Source organism: Zootoca vivipara, chromosome Z2 (assembly GCF_965207765.1).
Source record: "Zootoca vivipara chromosome Z2, rZooViv2.hap1.1, whole genome shotgun sequence".
NCBI classification, from domain to species: Eukaryota; Metazoa; Chordata; class Lepidosauria; order Squamata; family Lacertidae; genus Zootoca; species Zootoca vivipara.
Window position 1 is genome coordinate 23226699 of NC_142585.1, and position 19098 is coordinate 23245796.

General features: G+C 40.9%; 1 protein-coding gene across 1 annotated transcript in view; it reads right to left on the reverse strand.

The window, feature by feature from the left end:
* Nucleotides 1-19098, reverse strand: part of TENM1 (teneurin transmembrane protein 1) — a 371047-nt gene that overhangs the window by 97591 nt on the left and 254358 nt on the right. The window contains exons 16-18 of the mRNA XM_060270166.2: nucleotides 9460-9579; nucleotides 2848-3109; nucleotides 1913-2180 (exon numbers count right to left, since the gene is read on the reverse strand). Coding sequence (XP_060126149.1) covers nucleotides 1913-2180; nucleotides 2848-3109; nucleotides 9460-9579 — 650 coding nt within the window. The remainder of the gene's footprint in view (nucleotides 1-1912; nucleotides 2181-2847; nucleotides 3110-9459; nucleotides 9580-19098) is intronic.

A 19098-nucleotide genomic window follows, 5' to 3' on the forward strand; every position in this document is an offset into this window, starting at 1 on the left:
TTCTTTCCAGATGGCTAGGTGCTTAAAGATCTTGAGTTTGCAATTTGAGAAAACAAGTGAGACCTGCAACAAAATGTTGAGGTGTATCTAGCACAAGTGTCAGGGAATGATGTGGCAGTGAAAGTTCCTTCCAACTCTACAATTCTCTGATTCCACCTCCCACCTTGCAGTCTCAGTCTGAGACTACCAGTGCCAACCAGTCAATTTCCTAATATCACAATTGAGAACAGGTGACTTGCATTTGCTCATGTGGTTTGACATCAAATCATGCAAGCAGAACAGTCTATGAAGCACCAACAACCAACTGATCATCAGTGCTCACAAAGCTCTGTCCTTAGCACTTCCCAACTACTGATCATCCGCTTATTATCTACTCTTGAGAAGCCTTATGCAAGAGTCTTGTGGGCAGCGCTGATCAGTGGCGCTTGCAAAGCCCTTTCATCCAAGCCCACCTTTCCCTCCTCTCACCGGACATCATATGTGTAAGGCTGGTAGGTGTAGTTTGGATGGAACAACCTAATTATGGCAGGCATAATTAAGGCTTGCAGACCAGAGGTCCCCTGTCCATGGTTCCTGCCAGACAACCATATTCTCATTGAGGATTATGTAACCTGCATTTTACTCTGCCCACCCACTGAGCTTTCCATTTTATTTTCAAAATAACATTGAGAACATAGGTTTTGTTCCATGTAGTAACAGAGAGGAGATATTCCCAGGCCTAGGTGGGGATGTCAAGGATTGTACCTGGGAGATGAAAAGCAGATGCTCTTTCACTGAGTTACGGCCATGCCCTTGACGTTCCACATGGCCTGGCACCTGAACATGCTCAGTCCTTACAAGGTTGTTTGAAGGGGTCAGCTTGCCTTGTTAGTTATTTTCAACTACTATGTTTATACTTCTGCAAATTTCAGGGTTCCCACAATACAGTGGAACCTCAGTTTACGAATTTTCGGTTTACGAACGCCACAGACCCATCTGGAACGGATTAATTCACTTTCCATTACTTTCAATGGGAAAGTTCGCTTCAGTTTATGAACACTTCAGTTTATGAACAGACTTCCAGAACCAATTACACCCATGCTTCGGGTTAAGAACGCTTCAGGTTGAGTACTCCGCGGACCCGTCTGGAACGAATTAATCCACTTTCCATTACTTTCAATGGGAAAGTTCGCTTCAGTTTATGAATGCTTCAGTTTAAGTACTCCGTGGACCGTCTGGAACAGATTAATCCACTTTCCATTACTTTCAATGGGAAAGTTCACTTCAGTTTATGAACGCTTCAGTTTATGAACAGACTTCCGGAACCAATTGTGTTCATAAACCGAGGTACCACTGTAATGCCAACACCTCCCTCTCTCTATCATTTTCAGAGGCCCTATTTTGGCTCCAATATTCAAGGCACTCACAAACAACCTGAATTTGCTTTTAGAAGGTGTGTTGCTGACACTGACCAGGAAATATCCATCTTTAATCGTGCATCTGCTCACAAGAACAGGAAAACAGAGACACACCATTTGATTAAGTAGCAACATTTTTAAATGACTACTGCTGAGACTTGAAGCACATTGGATGTCTATGAGCCAGTCATTATCTCTCAGCGTAACCCTACCCCACAGGATTGTTGTGAGGATAAAATGGATGGGCAAAAGAACAATATACACTGCCTTGAGCTCCTTAGAGGAATGCATTTTAAGGTTAATAATAATACTGGATAATAATAATAATAATAATAATAATAATAATAATAATATTTAAAACATTAAAAACTTAAGAACATTTCCGTTGCAGATGCAGCCAGGGAAAGATGATCATTTAAAAGGCTTCTTGGAATTCATACATAATAAATAAAGTGGCTGATGCCCATGCAATAAATCAATAGTTAATTAATTGTTGTTGTTGTTAAAAGGCATACCCATTGCTTCTGCCAAGCCAGAGACTTTTTGGCCGTAGATATCTGTCTTATTCCAAGCAAAGGTATAGACCAAGTTGGTGACAGCAGGGAACCATTTCTGAGCCAGCCGCCCTTCAATTGTAACAGTAAGATGCACTTTTGTCATTCCAGGAGGGATGGTAGAATGTGTCATCACAATGCGTAGCAAGGTTTTGTATCCTGAAGTTCGGCTGCTCAGGTAACTGAGCTTTGTAAAGCTGGAAGGGATGGGGATTTCCTCCTGGACCACCTGAAAAACAGTTGGGTGTGTTAATGTCACAGAAAATCACATTAATGAAAACTCTAAGAAACTTGAAATCATGGTCTATCCTTCTGTTGTTTCCCAATGTGTGGATCTGCAGTTCCTATCCTTCCATTCACAAATGAAACCATCAATTATTTCCGTGGCTCCCTTCACTCCCTTAATTAATTGCACTGCTGCAATAATCAGCTCCACAAGCTTCTCTCCTTAACCCTCACCATTTCCCTAAAAATCCAATATACAGGATAACAAGACTGGACTACACACTTGAGGGTTGTCATACAGTACTCTGGTTGCCCCCCCCCCAGGAAAATGGGTATAACAACACTGGATTGTGCTGGGCTGGCATAACCCACACTTACTCACCAGCAACAGGGGAATAATAATGACATATTTTATTTTAATTTGGGGTTATGCTATTTTGTGACTGCCCTTTAGGTCAGTTTCTGAAAACTAAAAAGGTTGGGAACCAGTGACTTACATAAAAAAAGCAAAATATTCAGTTCTTCATTTTAGCAAATAAAATCTAACACTTAGCTAAAGGTCAATTAAATTATCCACGCTTTAACACAAACAGGGGTCCCCATTCTAATAGATAACCAACTATTTATTGTCATTCCAACAATGATATTACACCATTGGCATTTGTTCTTACCTGTAGTTCTGGTATAATTGTCCCCCTTTCTGGACACGATCCTCCGAACGATGTGAGAGGAAAAGGGAGTACAATGGGATTGGGACTCACAAAGTTACTGATGTCACAGGATGGTGGGTCCACTTCTGCTCTTTGCATGACTACTTTGTCTATCACAATAAACCGATTCCAGGACAACCAAAGTGTCCTTTTCACAGAAAGAAAAGGAGATCTCTCAAAGACCAAGGTGACTGAGATGCCCCCAACAGCCACTAGGTCAAAACTGAAAAGACAAAAGAAGCCTATTTTAAAAATCTGATTCTGGTCTAATATAGCTTCAACAAAACCCTTTTGAAAATCCATCTTTCCAACATTTGGGTTAAGCATTTTCTTTGTTAACCACTCTTCATAGGGCAAAGTGGGAATATTAATATTACCAATCTTTTTAAATTTTGAACCATCAAGTGATACAGCTGCTGCTCTCATACTACTGCCAAAAATGCCTAAATGTATGTCTGCATTTAGTTATTTTATTATACTACATTAAAAAGCCACCTTATACTGAAGCTCTTAGTGCAGCTTACAAGAAATAAAAATAAATTAGAATTCATTAACAAAGAAGCACAAATGCAATGTGAAAAGAAATTGAAGAGTCAAAACAGCATTGCAATGCGTCTGTTGTTCAAACCCTTACTATTGTTATTAAGCTTTTTGTGAGAGGTAGAATGAATACCTGGGCCCCCTTCAAATTCTTAGAAGAGCCAGGCTAGCTCCCTGATGAGGTGACAGCCTAGGTGATGGGCCATAAAGTGGAACAAAGGAAGAGGTTCTGTGCAAGATGGCAGATGGGTCGGGGACCCTCCATCAACATGTGGGCAGTTAGAAGGAGGGAGGCTAGATTGCTGAGTGATGTGAACTAGAAGCTAGATGAAGCAAACCTGCAGATAGGGAAGCTAGAGAGATATTTGACTTCAGTTTGAATCCAAGGCTGCAGCTATGGGGGAAACAAGGCCATCTTGGGGTGTTAATGCTGCAAGCCCCTCCATTGTAGGCTCAGGTTGTATATGTGTATAAATAAACCATATATCATAAAGACACCACCGTCTCTGCTGAACTTCACTCCAAAGGAAACATGAATGCTGGGTAAGTGCCTAGAATCCACTTGGAGACTGAATATGTGTGCTACATTTTTGTTATATTGGAAGCTGCCCAGAGTGGCTGGGGCAACCCAGTCAGATGGGAGGGGAAATGAATGAATGAATGAATGATGAAACAGCTGACCTGCCACTTACACCTTCACTCTTTGCCAACATGGCTGTTTGAGTACTGATATCCTACAATGTGGAGAAGCAGGTAAACAGTCAGTTGCTTACCCACATCCTAAGCCAACCAGCTTTGGGAGTTACTAGGTTGACCTGGCTGCATCAATGGCAGAGTACCTGTGCAAGATGGTTTGCTGGACAATGGTTGCAGAAGTTACTTGGAATGGTTATCCACTGACCTGCCTGCATCACATACCACATCACATATTTATTATCACGGTGTGTTGAGCTGACTAGACTGTTATAGAAAAGAACTCTCTGTATCCCAGAAGAGGTATGGGGCATAAAATGGTATTAGACAGAGGAAATGATACAGTTTCTTATTATCATATGACTTTAACATCAATAGTCATGTAACGTAAGGCAGTGTAAATAGATACGGTACTTCACTCTATTACTGGATGCATCTCTTATGGAAACCTTTGATGGTAACAAACTGTGATAGGAAGTCAGGCTTAATTATGCATATTCCATCACATTTCCCAAATGTTGCACAGAAAGAAAGAAACAAAACTAGAGGGAGCACATTTGCATGCTACAGCTCTGTCAAGAGATAGGTAAATCAGAAATAATAATTAGGTAACTTGCTACCTTGGCATTTTAAAATCACAAAAAATATGGAATGGATATCAGCTCCATTACTTACAAGGCTTGACACTGCAATAGATTATTTACTCACAGTTTTAAAGTATTTATGCTGCTGTTGCAGTAAAAGGAAATCATACCATGAAATTGTGAACATAAGCTTTTTCTGCATCTGCAAGCTTTAACTGGTTCAGTTGATTAATCCATAAGGCGCTATTTTAATCTGTACATCAAAATGTCAATCCACGAACTGTGTGTTAAGGGTGTATTTTTTATATAAAAAAACAGCAACTAATTTTTGCACAGATGTGCTATTGCATTAGGGAAGGGGAAATTTATTATTATGTGAGCTTCTGGTGTTCGTGTGTGTCAACCTGAATAATGCCCTGAGTCCCTTCCGATTCTTGGGTTTCTGCATCTGTGGGGGTAGAAGGTATGACAATCAGCTTGCCTAACCAGTTCCTCTGTCTAGGTGATTTCATTTCATTTCATTTCTTTATTTATTTATGATTTCAATAGTTTTACAATCATTTTAACATTTCAAAACTCAACTTCCTTCCTCTTCTTTCTGTGGTTCCTTAAATCTATTTTTTACATTTCCTGCATATTCTAAATTAACTTAACTTATTCTCTTATTCATTTAATTTAAATATATGCTCTTATGAAACTGTAGGTTATCACAATAATCCTGCCAGTGTCCTTATCTGTTTACAGTTTGTTTGTAAATATTCAATAAACCATTACCATTCTGTTACAAAAAGTTTGTCATCTTGATTTTTTATTTTTTCTGGTAAGTTTCGCCATTTCTGCATACAGCGGTACCTCGGTTTTCACACACCTCTGTAGTCAAACATTTTGGAACTCGAACACCAAAAACTTGGAAGTAAATGCCTCAGTTTTTGAATGCGCCTCAGAAGTCGAACAGGAAACACAGCTTCCATTTTGAGTTTTCCATAGTAAGGCTTCTACTTTGAGGCTTCTGCTTTCAGTTTTTGAATGTTTCAGAACTCGAACAGACTTCCAGAACAGATTACATTCGAAAACCAAGGTACCACTGCATTCCACAAGTTTTGTATCCATTCTTCTTTCATTGGGACTTCCCCTTCTTTCCATTTCTGGGCAAATAACATTCTTGCCGGTGTTGTCACATACATGAATACATTTCTATACTGTTTAGGTAGTTCTTCCCCTATAATTCCCAAAAGTAAAGCTTTTGGGGTTTTTTTTTTACAAATGTTATTTTAAACATCTTTTTCAATTCATTATAATCATTTCTCAGTGAGCTTTAATTTTACTACAAGACATATGATAAAAAAATACATTTTTTCTCTTATTTCCAACACTTACTTGATTTTGTTTTATGCATTTTTGACAATTTAGTCAGTGTTAGATACCATTTATATAACAGTAGTTTTCTCTTAAACTATAGCATGTTGTAAATTTTATATCTGTATTCCACAATCAATATGACCAATATCTACTGCCCAGTGTATCACTGAATATTTTACTTGCTCATCCTTTGCCAATAATATCTTACAGATTTCAGACAGCAATTTAACATTACATTCCAACAGATCTCTCTCCAATTGTGATATTTGTACCCCAAACTGTCATATCCTATCTTTCTTAAATACTTCATTCAAATGATGATATTGTATCCATGTTTTTAGCTTTCCTGATAAATCCTTAAATTCTTTTAATTTATACTCTCTTCCTCCTTGCTTTAATATATTTCTATAATTTGTCCAACCTTCTATCATATTCTTTTTCATTAGCGCTATGGCTTCCAAAGGTGAGAACCAAAGTGGTATTTTTGTCTCCAACAAATTTTTATATTTATCCCATACTCTATAAAAATCTTCCCTAATTAATTGGTTTGTAAATCCTTTATGTACTTTCACCTTTTCATACCACAATAGGTGTGCCATGTAAGAAAACTCCAAGTGACTTTGTTGTTGTTGTTTAGTCGTTTAGTCGTGTCCGACTCTTCGTGACCCCATGGACCATAGCACGCCAGGCACTCCTGTCTTGCACTGCCTCCCGCAGTTTGGTCAAACTCATGTTCGTAGCTTTGAGAACACTGTCCAACCATCTTGTCCTCTGATGTCCCCTTCTCCTAGTGCCCTCAATCTTTCCCAACATCAGGGTCCTTTCCAAGGATTCTTCTCTTCTCATGAGGTGGCCAAAGTATTGGAGCCTCAGCTTCACGATCTGTCCTTCCAGGGAGCACTCAGGGCTGATTTCCTTAAGAATGGATAGGTTTGATCTTCTTGCAGTCCATGGGACTCTCAAGAGTCTCCTCCAGCACCATAATTCAAAAGCATCAATTCTTCGGCGATCAGCCTTCTTTATGGTCTAGCTCTCACTTCCATACATCACTACTGGGAAAACCATAGCTTTAACTATACGGACCTTTGTCGGCAAGGTGATGTCTCTGCTTTTTAAGATGCTGTCTAGGTTTGTCATTGCTTTTCTCCCAAGAAGCAGGCGTCTTTTAATTTCGTGACTGCTATCACCATCTGCAGTGATCAAGGAGCCCAAGAAGGTAAAATCTCTCACTGCCTCCATTTCATCCCCTTCTATTTGCCAGGAGGTGATGGGACCAGTGGCCATGATCTTGGTTTTTTTGATGTTGAGCTTCAGACCATATTTTGTGCTCTCCTCTTTCACCCTCATTAAAAGGTTCTTTAATTCCTCCTCGCTTTCTGCCATCAAGGTTGTGTCATCTGCATATCTGAGGTTGTTGATATTTCTTCCGGCAATCTTAATTCCGGCTTGGGATTCATCTAGTCCAGCCTTTCGCATGATGAATTCTGCATATAAGTTAAATAAGCAGGGAGACAATATACAACCTTGTCGTACTCCTTTCCCAATTTTGAACCAATCAGTTGTTCCATATCCAGTTCTAACTGTAGCTTCTTGTCCCACATAGAGATTTCTCAGGAGACAGATGAGGTGATCAGGCACTCCCATTTCTTTAAGAACTTGCCATAGTTTGCTCTGGTCGACACAGTCAAAGGCTTTTGCATAGTCAATGAAGCAGAAGTAGACGTTTTTCTGGAACTCTCTAGCTTTCTCCATAATCCAGCGCATGTTTGCTATTTGGTCTCTGGTTCCTCTGCCCTTTCGAAATCCAGCTTGCACTTCTGGGAGTTCTCGGTCCACATACTGCCTAAGCCTGCCTTGTAGAATTTTAAGCATAACCTTGCTAGCGTGTGAAATGAGCGCAATTGTGCGGTAGTTGGAGCATTCTTTGGCACTGCCCTTCTTTGGAATTGGGATGTAGACTGATCTTCTCCAATCCTCTGGCCATTGCTGAGTTTTCCAAACTTGCTGGCATATTGGGTGTAACACCTTAACAGCATCATCTTTTAAAATTTTAAATAGTTCAGCTGGAATATCATCACTTCCACTGGCCTTGTTATTAGCAGTGCTTTCTAAGGCCCATTTGACTTCACTCTCCAAGATGTCTGGCTCAAGGTCAGCAACCACACTACCTGGGGTGTACGAAACCTCCATGTCTTTCTGGTATAATTCCTCTGTGTATTCTTGCCACCTCTTCTTGATGTCTTCTGCTTCTGTTAGGTCCTTACCACTTTTGTCCTTGATTATGGTAATCTTTGTATGAAATGTTCCTTTCATATCTCCAATTTTCTTGAACAGATCTCTGGTTTTCCCCATTCTATTGTTTTCCTCTATTTCTTTGCATTGCTCATTTAAGAAGACCCTCTTGTCTCTCCTTGCTGTTTTTTGGAAATCTGCATTCAGTTTCCTGTATCTTTCCCTATCTCCCTTGCATTTTGCTTGCCTCCTCTCCTCCGCTATTTGTAAGGCCTCGTTGGACAGCCATTTTGCTTTCTTGCATTTCCTTTTCCTTGGGATGGTTTTCGTTGCTGCCTCCTGTATAATGTTACGAGCCTCCATCCATAGTTCTTACTTACAAAATGTAAGTAGGTGACTTACAAAAATGTAAAAGTCCAAAGCATGATGTAAAATCAGAAAAAATCAGAAAAAAGTAAAATCAGAAAAACGTAAAAGTGGTACAATGAATACAAAAAAAGCCATACAATCACCTATAAAACAAGAGCAAAAATAAAGCGTTTAAGGTATGTTTTATTTTCTAACGAGGAATTTTGTTCATTTATGTTTGTTATAGTGCATGTAGTATGTCTGAGAATGGTATATTTTGTAATGGAGAAAATTACATGTTATTTGAAATTTAGACAAGGACTAGAAACTTGAGATTTTTTTCTATATGGTGTGGCACCCTTTATTACTTATAGAGCAACTTCAATATTCTCAAGAAAACCACCATCACAAGACTCGGTAATTTGGAATTATACAAAAACTACCAATGTGCCTTATTTAAATACGTACATTTTTCACCTTTCTACTTAACCCACAGACTGCATTTACAGTACTATGCATGTCTGTATATTTATTTTGTTTTGTATTAATGTTCTCTATTTCTGATTTTTTGTTATAGTTCCTTTACTTGTCTTTTATCGACTGAAAAATGAACTAAAATATTTACCAAAAATTGTATATTTTGCTGATTTGCATTCAAATAAAATCAAATAACTAATCAGTTTAAAAGACAGACAAGTCTCCAGACTTAATTATTTAATTAGTTGACAGCCAAGTTATTTTCAACAACTGAATTAACCAAATGCATCTCAAAAATGAAGTAAAATAATATCAGAAGGCACAGAATAAACTGTCTCACCTTCCATCCTGTCGGCTGATGGTGTATCCATAATCATTGTGGTTTTGGAAACTCACATTCACGCCAACCAGGGGGGTTCCATCTATCGCTACCACCTGGCCTCGAACAACACAAGCACGTCTGCATTAAGACAGGGTGAAATGAGCATAAATAAAGGAAGATGCTGAGACATCCAATGATAGTTGTACAGGTTGTACAGTGAAGTACAGCATTATGACAAACTTCTGAGAACTGCTTCACCATCACAGCAGTGATGGACCCTGAGGGAAAGAGAAGCGGAGGAAAGATAAGTGACAAAAGCATAGATTGAAGCAGAGGTGGCGCGCTGTGGAGGAATTGTTAGGAAAGGCCTAGGCAGGTCCACAGCAACCATCCTGCTGTACCATTGTCTACCATTTCCCTTGGCCACTGAGGCTGAAATGGCATTGCCAGTGTGAGCTAGAGAGGTAGGAGGAGGAACAGTGTACACAGTTAAAGTAAGGGTAATTTAACCCCCCACTCACCAGCTGATGAGCAAGGTTTAATCCTCCCCAGTTTTGCAGGATTCCATACAAACTCCATCCTGATTCGGGAAGGGGCTTGCATTGCAATCCCCTAACAAAATGGGGTCCCTTGCATGGATTTTGCAGAGGACTCCACCATAACCATCAACCTTTCCATTGACACTGAACTGGATAAGCATATTGGCAATGCAGTCATGGCAATGGCTTGTCTCTCTCTCTCTCCCAAAATGGTATGGGAGAATGTGATGCTAACAACCAATCCTAAGATGGTCTACCAGCCTTGCATGTTGAGCATGCTGCTTTATGGAAGTGACTTACGACCACCAGGAACGATGCTTCAACACCTTCCCCATGTGCCGTTGTCAGGAAGATTTGGGGCATCACATGGCAGGGCAGAGTCTCAAAGAAAGATGTGCTCACCTAATACCACAGTCCTACCAAGTACACACTCCTGTCTCAGTGACATCTGCACTGGTTTGGGCATGTCCACAAAGTGGCACGATCCCCAGGGACATGTCTTCAGGCACCAGGTCCCTTGGCAGATCAATATCTGTTACAGATTCTGCAAGCAAGGCATGAAGGCTAGCAACATCAATCCCGCCAAGTGGGAATCCCTTGCAGAAGACTGTAGTGCCTGGAGACAGATAGGTCATTCATCCACAACAGTGAACAAAGGACGGGTGGCCACTGGATAGAGCACAGAGAGAACAAACACTGTGATGGATCTGCATCACAAAACCAGATGCCTTCATCAGCCCCAGCTGCAACAAATTATGTCTCTCTCGTATGGATCTCTACAGCCACAGCAGGCACTGCAACTCTCCAAATGTTTGACTTCACCCCCAAAGTGGTCTCCCATTGTCTCCCAAGACTGACAGATGCCAACAGCAGTAACAATAAGAGCCTGCTGAATCTAGCCAATGACCCATCTAGTCCAGCACCCTGTTGCTCTAGTACCCAACCAGATGCCTATGTGAAGCCCTCAAGCAGGACCTGAGTACAACTGCAACCTCTCCACTTGTGATTTATAGTAACTCATATTCACAGGCATACTGACCCTGATAGTGGTGGTAGAACATAGCCATCATGGCTAGTAGTTATGGATAGCCTTAGGTTCAATGATTTCTTTCTCTAGCTGTATTGTCTTGCATTTTCAATTGCTTGTACTTTGTCTTACATATAATGTTACAAGTCTTTTCTGACCAACAGAAGAGGCATTAACTTATGAAGTGTATGTCTGATAGACAAACTAACAAATGGCAATTTTACTCAAAAAATGTATAATTTATTGCATCAAACGTTGCAGTGAAATGTATTAAGGGGAAAAGGTCTGGTAAGGTTTATTCATTTCCTTCCTACTGACAACACTGGTCTAAGCAGCCTCGGGAGAGCAATTAACTCAAGGCCTAGAATAATTTTTGTCACATGTATGAAGGCAAATCAAGCAAATTGCTAGCAATATGTGGCTAAAAATGAGTAAACTATTTTAATATGCACACCCTCAATCCATGGCCACAGTATGAACATCAGACTGTCAAGTCTTTTCACGCTTTAAGTAGGTTGATATATTTGGCTCATTTAGAAATGCTAAAGGGTCCATCGTGAAAGGTAAGTGACTGAAGGGCAATCTGAACACTGGTGTTATATTGTGACTATAAGTGAAATCTAGTAAGTGCCAGTCAAAATTTTCTCTCTGCCATGAACTAAGCCGTGTCAACTCCCCTATCTCAGTGTTTGCAATACAGAGATAAAACAATGGTCACCTTTACAGGGTTGTATCAAGGATTACTGAGATAATGTATGTGATATGCTCTGAATACTTGATACAATGCACCAATGCTTAGTATTGATATTGATTTTTGCCAAGTGTCACAGGAAATGTTCATGCAAAGTCACATAGGGATCCTCTCCAGGGGTGAATGCCATGAAATCCTTTGTTGTGACCTTGGGTGGTGGTGGTTGTTTCAACTGCAGCATCTCCTCCTCATACCTTTGCTCCTCCTCCTTTTGATGGATACACTCCATCAAAATTGTGCTTCCTGCTGTTCTTTCCCATGCTTCTGTTCATCCCCATGTTGAAGGAGACACATTACCTCTAGGAAGTCACACTCCATTTCCTTTAGGTCCAGTTCTCCTAATTTCAACTGGGCCTGGTCTGCAGACATCTGACCAGACATCTGTTTCTAAAGGCTTGCAATGTGTTACATTGAACACAGGTACAAATTATCTCCACACCTGTACAATTCTTTATGTGAAAGAGATTTGTACATGCTGATTTGTACAGCTCAACTACTGTGTACACCTTTTACACTGTTACACATACTGTACACTATACATGTAATGCTTGGAAAGTTCCTTTTAAAAAGAAACTAGTTCAAGTGGTTCAAGTTCATCCTCTGCAAAAAAATAAACCTGTTGCAGTCTGTCCTTTTACAAAACAGTTCAAGTTCATTCAAATGAACTTTTTAGTTCATAATTTCTTTATTCCTAGCAAAATGTGTTTTTCAGCATTCAGAATGTTACAAGCTGCTGTATAGCATCCAGAAGTAATTCTGGAGCCACACAGAAAGAATAAGATGCCTGGCATATTGGATGTCAATGTGTGAAACTTGCTGCATAATTGTTGTATTTCCATGCTACAAAAGTATTGTGCTGCTTAATCTGTGCCAGCCACAAAGCTGTTAAAAGAAGCACAAGATATCATTCACTTTGTTCCTGTACATGCACTTATTGAAAGAGACTGAATTTCTTCCACAGGCAAGGCACAAAAAAAGTGACTCACATTCCTCCCTCCCTTCTTATCATTTAGCAACAGTGATTAAGTGCTAAAAGTGCTTAGCAACATTATAGCCTCTGTAAATGTTTCATAAGCCTTATAATGCTACTTCCACTTTTTGTTTTCCAACTTTAGAAATAACCACTTGCCATATATATATATATATATAGCTATGAGAGAAAGGAAGTGAACTTGAAGATGAACTAGGAATCATTCAAAGTTCTACCCCCAAAATGAACTTAATTTGTCTTTAATTATGGAAACTACTATCAGGTTTATAGGGATGCAGGTGGCGCTGTGGGTTAAACCACAGAGCCTAGGGCTTGCCAATCAGAAGGTTGGCGGTTCGAATCCCCGCGACAGGGTGAGCTCCCGTTGCCCAGTCCCAGCTCCTGCCAACCTAGCAGTTAGAAAGCACATCAAAGTGCAAGTAGATAAACAGGTACCGCTACAGCGGGAAGGTAAACAGCGTTTCCATGTGCTGATCTGGTTCGCCAGAAGCGGCTTTGTCATGCTGGCCACATGACCTGGAAGCTGTATGCCGGCTCCCTCGGCCAATAATGCGAGATGAGCGCTGCAACCCCAGAGTCGGTCACGACTGGACCTAATGGTGAGGGGTCCCTTTACCCTTTAATTTTGTTTTTAAAGTTTTTAAAATGGCCTGGCAGAGAGCTTTCAGCCTTACAAAATGCTAGCAGTAGTTGATCTGAAATCACAGTCCAGTACAGTTCCCAAAACAGTCAAGCCATGGTCTATCAATTATGAAAGTCTCTGCCCTGCTTCTCTTTTTATTCCTCCCAAATAAATCAGCCAAACCAACTCCGCCTTTTTGAAAAACGTCGCTGCTGTCACTCTGTCGATATATTTCCCCCGTCTCTGGCTGCTGACACCAAACAACCCTTCTGAACTTAGAATCATAGAATTGTAGAGTTAAAAAGGACACCAAGGGGCATCTAGTCCAACCCCTCTGCAATGCAGGAATCTCCACTAAATCCTCCTATGAAAGAGAGTCCACCACCTTCCGAGGAAGTCCGTTCCACTGTCAAACAGTTCTTACCTCTAGAAAATTCTTTGTGGAGTTTAGTTGGAATCTCCTTTATTGTAACTTGAATCTATTGGTTTGGGTCCTACCCTCCAGAGCAGGAGAAAACAAGCTTGCTCCATCTTCCACGTGACAGCCCTTTAGATATTTGAAGATGGCTATAATATCTCCTCTCAGTCTCTTCTTTTCTTCCAGTATTAGATAAAGTGGTACAGCATTCAGACACAGGGTGAATAATAATGTTTCAGACCATATTATGATTTTACTTAAGAATTTAGCAAAAGGAAAAGTTAAGCAGGTTGAGGAAATAATTTTCAGGGCGAAAGACTCTAATTTTAAAGTTTGTGTAGTTCTCCATTAGAGTTTAGAGATAAAAACATCCAGTTATACCTATTCTAGAATGTTTCCTGAATCAAGCCAATACTTAACAATTTTCACCCCACAGTTCAGCTTGTGGATCCCTTTGTGGTCCTCTCTTGGTTTCTTCCTCCTGCAGCATCCAACTGTAAACTCCAACACTTTCCAGTGTTCATGCAGTCTTAAAAACTGTTTATCCCTCTTCTTCTCTTGCAGCTCTTAAACTCCAGCTCTTCACAACAAACTCCTCAATGTATAGGCTAACTTCCAGCACTTTAATCAATCAGTAGATGAGTAGTTTCTTAGTTAACTTTCTACTTCCCCTGAATTGCCATGTTCTTAGGAATAACTTTTGAATCTCCTGTGCAAAACACATCCTCTTAAACTTTTGACCCTCCTGTGAACAGCATTCTGAGCTAAACATTCCCTTGAACTTTTAACATTCATATGAGTTGTTTTTTTAACCTTCTTATGCATGAGAGGCTTTAGAGCAAAACCATTCTATAACCCATTACTTGCATACAAAAACACTAACACAAAATGCTGAAATCCCTATTCCTTCACAGGGGCTTTTTAATACCTGCCTCTTATTGCTTCCATATCATACAAGCCTCCCAGCTTCCTCTAAAAGCATGTTCGGCATCCAATTTTGACATTCAGCACAAAGAACAATTCAGATCCATATCCTGTGCTAATTGCAGCACATAGGAAATGAATCCAAATGTTCCCTTTTTTTGTTTTCAAAGGTAGAAAGGTCATTTTTTCCTTCTTCCTATTAACCTTTGGTCCAACCTTGAATCTGTTTTGCACCTATCATGGTCTAACCTAATATTTTTTATTTAATTACATTCATATCCTGCTTATCTTTCATGATGGATCTCAGAGTGGTATGTGTGGAGTCCTCAGGTGGCTGCCAATCCAGGCACTGATTTAATAAAGATATTATCCTATCCTTATTTTGGGATTTCTCCCTCTCTAGTACATCAGCACAACTAGCTATATTTTCTCCTTCAGTACAACAATGTATAAGAACCAAGAAATCTAATTTACAAGCCAGGGTACATGAGAAACTGTTAGGCATTATGGATGATCTGTGGCTGTCGACACCAGTACATAAATTATAGTTGCCTGGGGTGGGCTACTGTATAAAACCTTATGAGCTGCATATTTCAAATGTTACTCCTTTTTCAGAGGAAAATATCTGTAACCTTGCCTTCAGAGCATTAAACTACTTCTCTATAATCACACAGAAACACACATATGTATTATAGACTCAAAGGTATACCATTCACCCACACAACCACCATTATTTTCCAGCAAACTGAATCTAAGGCACATTGATGATAATTCCCTGTTTGAATAAAAACTGGTGAGAATTTCCTGGCAGAAACTCCTGGTTGGATGAGGAATTACATCATACTATTCCCTGACAGAGGAGGAATGACCAGCTGGTTCAGGAAGACCAGTGATGCAAGCCATGGAGGGACTGAACCTAGGCCTTGCCACCAGGCCTGAGCCAGTCAGCCAACAGCCCCTTTGACCAGAGAACCAAAACAGGCCCCCAAGAGGCAGCACCTCTTGAACCAGATTCACCCTGAGGAACTGTCCCTTCTGTACCCTAGAGACCTCATGCTGACTGTGCTGGCATTTGGAGTTAAAACGCTAACCAGAAGTTGAACTTAATACTGTGCATTCCTACTGAAGGGGCACACTTAACCTTGATAGAATCACGATGAGACTCTGAGTTTAGGAAAATAAGAAAGCTACATTCATTCTGGAAAGCATATGCTGGCTAAGAAAAATCCTAGCTAAGGTGATGTTGCCTTGAGCCATGCTTGCTCTTGTACCTCAGTAAGCAGGACGAAAAAGATGTATCCTCTACTAAGATGAGGATGGAGAAGCAGGAAGCAGGTAATGAAGCCAAAAACGCTATCAGTCTAGCACCTGAGGTAAGGTCAACACAGGTTAGGTCAGACAGGACAGTTGAGGAAACCTGGAGGTTCCTCCCTCTATCTACTTTTTCCTATGCAGACACATCAGCCTCCAAGAAGAGTTGCATCCCAATGCTTACAATAGACTGAGAGGTGACAGAGTGCAAGGCTCAAAGATAAAGGACTACTCTTTAAAGTCATTCTACTTTTCATGAAAGGGGGAGAGATCAAGACATATAGAAGGCCTCAGTTGAACTTCAGACCTTGTCAGGAGGGTAAGACTAATAGCCATAATTGCAGTATGTTGCCTCCAGGATCAAAAGCAGCATTGCTTCTCAATACAGTCACTTGGGAACTACAGGAGATGGCTACTGCCCTCGTGTCATGATGTCGAGCCTTTCAAGAGACATCAGGGCTAGCCACTGTGGGAAACAGGATGCTGGACTAGACAGGCCTTTGCTCTGATCCAGGAGAGTTATTTCTGCTTAGACTTACCCAAGCTCATGTGACTCCAGCCTGATACTACCTGCTTAAGCAAGCCACCTTCAGAGGTTTGTTGTGGCTGTAGGATCCTGCTCATTTTTAGTTCAGCAACAGAACAAACTGGTTTAAATATCTTTATTGATTTAAGGTACACAGAGCTATTTGTTAGATCAGGAAGATCTTTCTGTTCTTCTCTACAGTGGTACCTCGGGTTACAAATGCTTCAGGTTACAAACGCTTCAGGTTACAAAGACCGCTAACCCAGAAATAGTATCTCAGGTTAAGAACTTTGCTTCAGGATGAGAACAGAAATTGTGCTCTGGCGGTGTGGCGGCAGCAGGAGGCCCCATTAGCTAAAGTGGTGCTTCAGGTTAAGAACAGTTGCAGGTTAAGAACGGACCTCCAGAACAAATTAAGTTCTTAACCAGAGGTACCACAGTACTATAATAATAATAATAATAATAATAATAATAATAATAATAATAATAATAATAATATTTATGCCCCGCCCTTCCCAGTCAAGACTGGGCTCAGGGCGGCTAACAACAAGAATATCAAAGCAAGCATGAAAGAAACAATTCAATTAAAATGCAGATTAAATACAATGTTAAAATTCAATTTTAAAATTAGGAATCTACAAGTGCAACCTCATTTAAATATCTGTAGAATAAAGCCTATGGGGAGGGTAACACTGGGGTCAGACTGAGTCAGTCCAAAGGCCAAGCGGAACAGCTCCGTCTTGCAGGCCCTACGAAAGGATGACAACTCCCACTGGGCCCTAGTCTCCCGAGAGAGAGCGTTCCACCAGGTCGGAGCTAGTACTGAGAAGGCCCTGGTCCTGATCGAGGCCAGTCTAACCACCTTGTGACTCGGGATCTCCAGTATGTTATTATTTGTGGACCTTAACGTCCTCTGCGGGGCATACCAGGAGAGGTGGTCCCGTAGGTACGAGGGTCCTAAGCCGCATAAGGCTTTAAAGGTCAAAACCAACCTGACCCTGTACTCCACCAGGAGCCAGTGCAGCTGGTAAAGCCCTGGATGAATGTGATCTCACGGTGAGGACCCCGTAAGGAGTCTTGCCGCAGCATTCTGCACCCGCTGGAGTTTCTGGGTCAGTTTCAAGGGCAGCCCCGTGTACAATGATCAAGCCTAGAGGTGAGCATCGCATGGATCACTGTGGCCAGGTCAGGCTGAGAAAGGTAGGGGACCAACTGCTTAATGCAGCAGAGATGGAAAAATGCCACCTTGGCTGTGGTTGCAACCTGAGCCTCCATGGAAAGGGAGGCATCCAAGGTTATATCCAAGCTCTTGACAGAAGGGGCTGACACTAATTGAGCCCCAGGGAAAGATGGAATTTGCCCCCCCCCCCCGGCCCCATGTCATCCTGCCCCAACCAGAAGACCTCTGTCTTCGAAGGATTTAGCTTCAGCCGACTATGCTGGTTTCTGACCACATTCCAAACAATGCTGGTTTCTATGCCAATCCAAACAAACTAAAACAGATCTAGATCATGTGCATCATTCAAGAGTCTCCCAAATGGCTCTTCCTTCACAAACTGCACCAGCTTAGTCCTACATGTGAAGTGTCACTTTGCCTTTAGAAATTTATCCCCAATTTAAGAACAACCAATGAAGAAGCCCAGTTCTGGATTTCAACTTTTTCACAGGAATATAAGTATTTGTACATCTAGCCCAGTGTTAAATATTGACTAGCTTTCCAGTGTCTCATCAGCCACCTGGAACGGCCCCCACCCCAATGGAGATGTCAAGGATTGAACTTGGGACTTTCTGCATCCAAACTATGAGCTTACTAATGACCTACAGTTCCTGCCACAGCAGTCAGAGCCTATTCTGTTATAGCCCCTGAATTCTTTGGGCAAGGGAATAGGAAGCTGCCCTTTATTGAGTCAGGCCATTAGTTCACCCAGCTTAGTATCGTCAACACTGACTGCCAGAGGCTCTTCAGGGTTTCAGACAAGACCTTCCTATCTGGAGATGCTGGAGACTGAAATGTTGTTCTATCACTAAGCTGCTATGGCCCTTATGGTCCTATGCCGGAAAACACCCCAAAGACACATAGCCTTTCCTGCGTGTAGCAAACAAATGCATCAGCATACATCACCCTGCCTATGGTATGCTCATTTACCGCATGTGGGGAGTCCTTATGGCATGGTAAGTTTCGCCCAAAGGTCCCCAAACTAGTGAACAAGATTAACACATATGAACTCAAAAGAAACATACAATAAAAGTACAAGATATACATCAATCAAAACAACAAAAAATAGCATCAGAATTCAACCAAAAATACAGAAATATCATAGAATGTTACCATGAGGTCCTGAGACGATTCTACATGGGGCCATTTATCTTTCAAAAGGATGTATCCTTCTTGGTCAGAGCTTCCAAAAAAAAGCTTTAAAAAGTCAATCCCTTTCCTCCCACTACTGCAGCACTCTTCTTGTTGTTTTAAATGCAGACAAATGTAAACTACTTTTTATTAAGTTATTGGACATTTTTGCATGTCAACGCTATTTCATGACTGAAAACT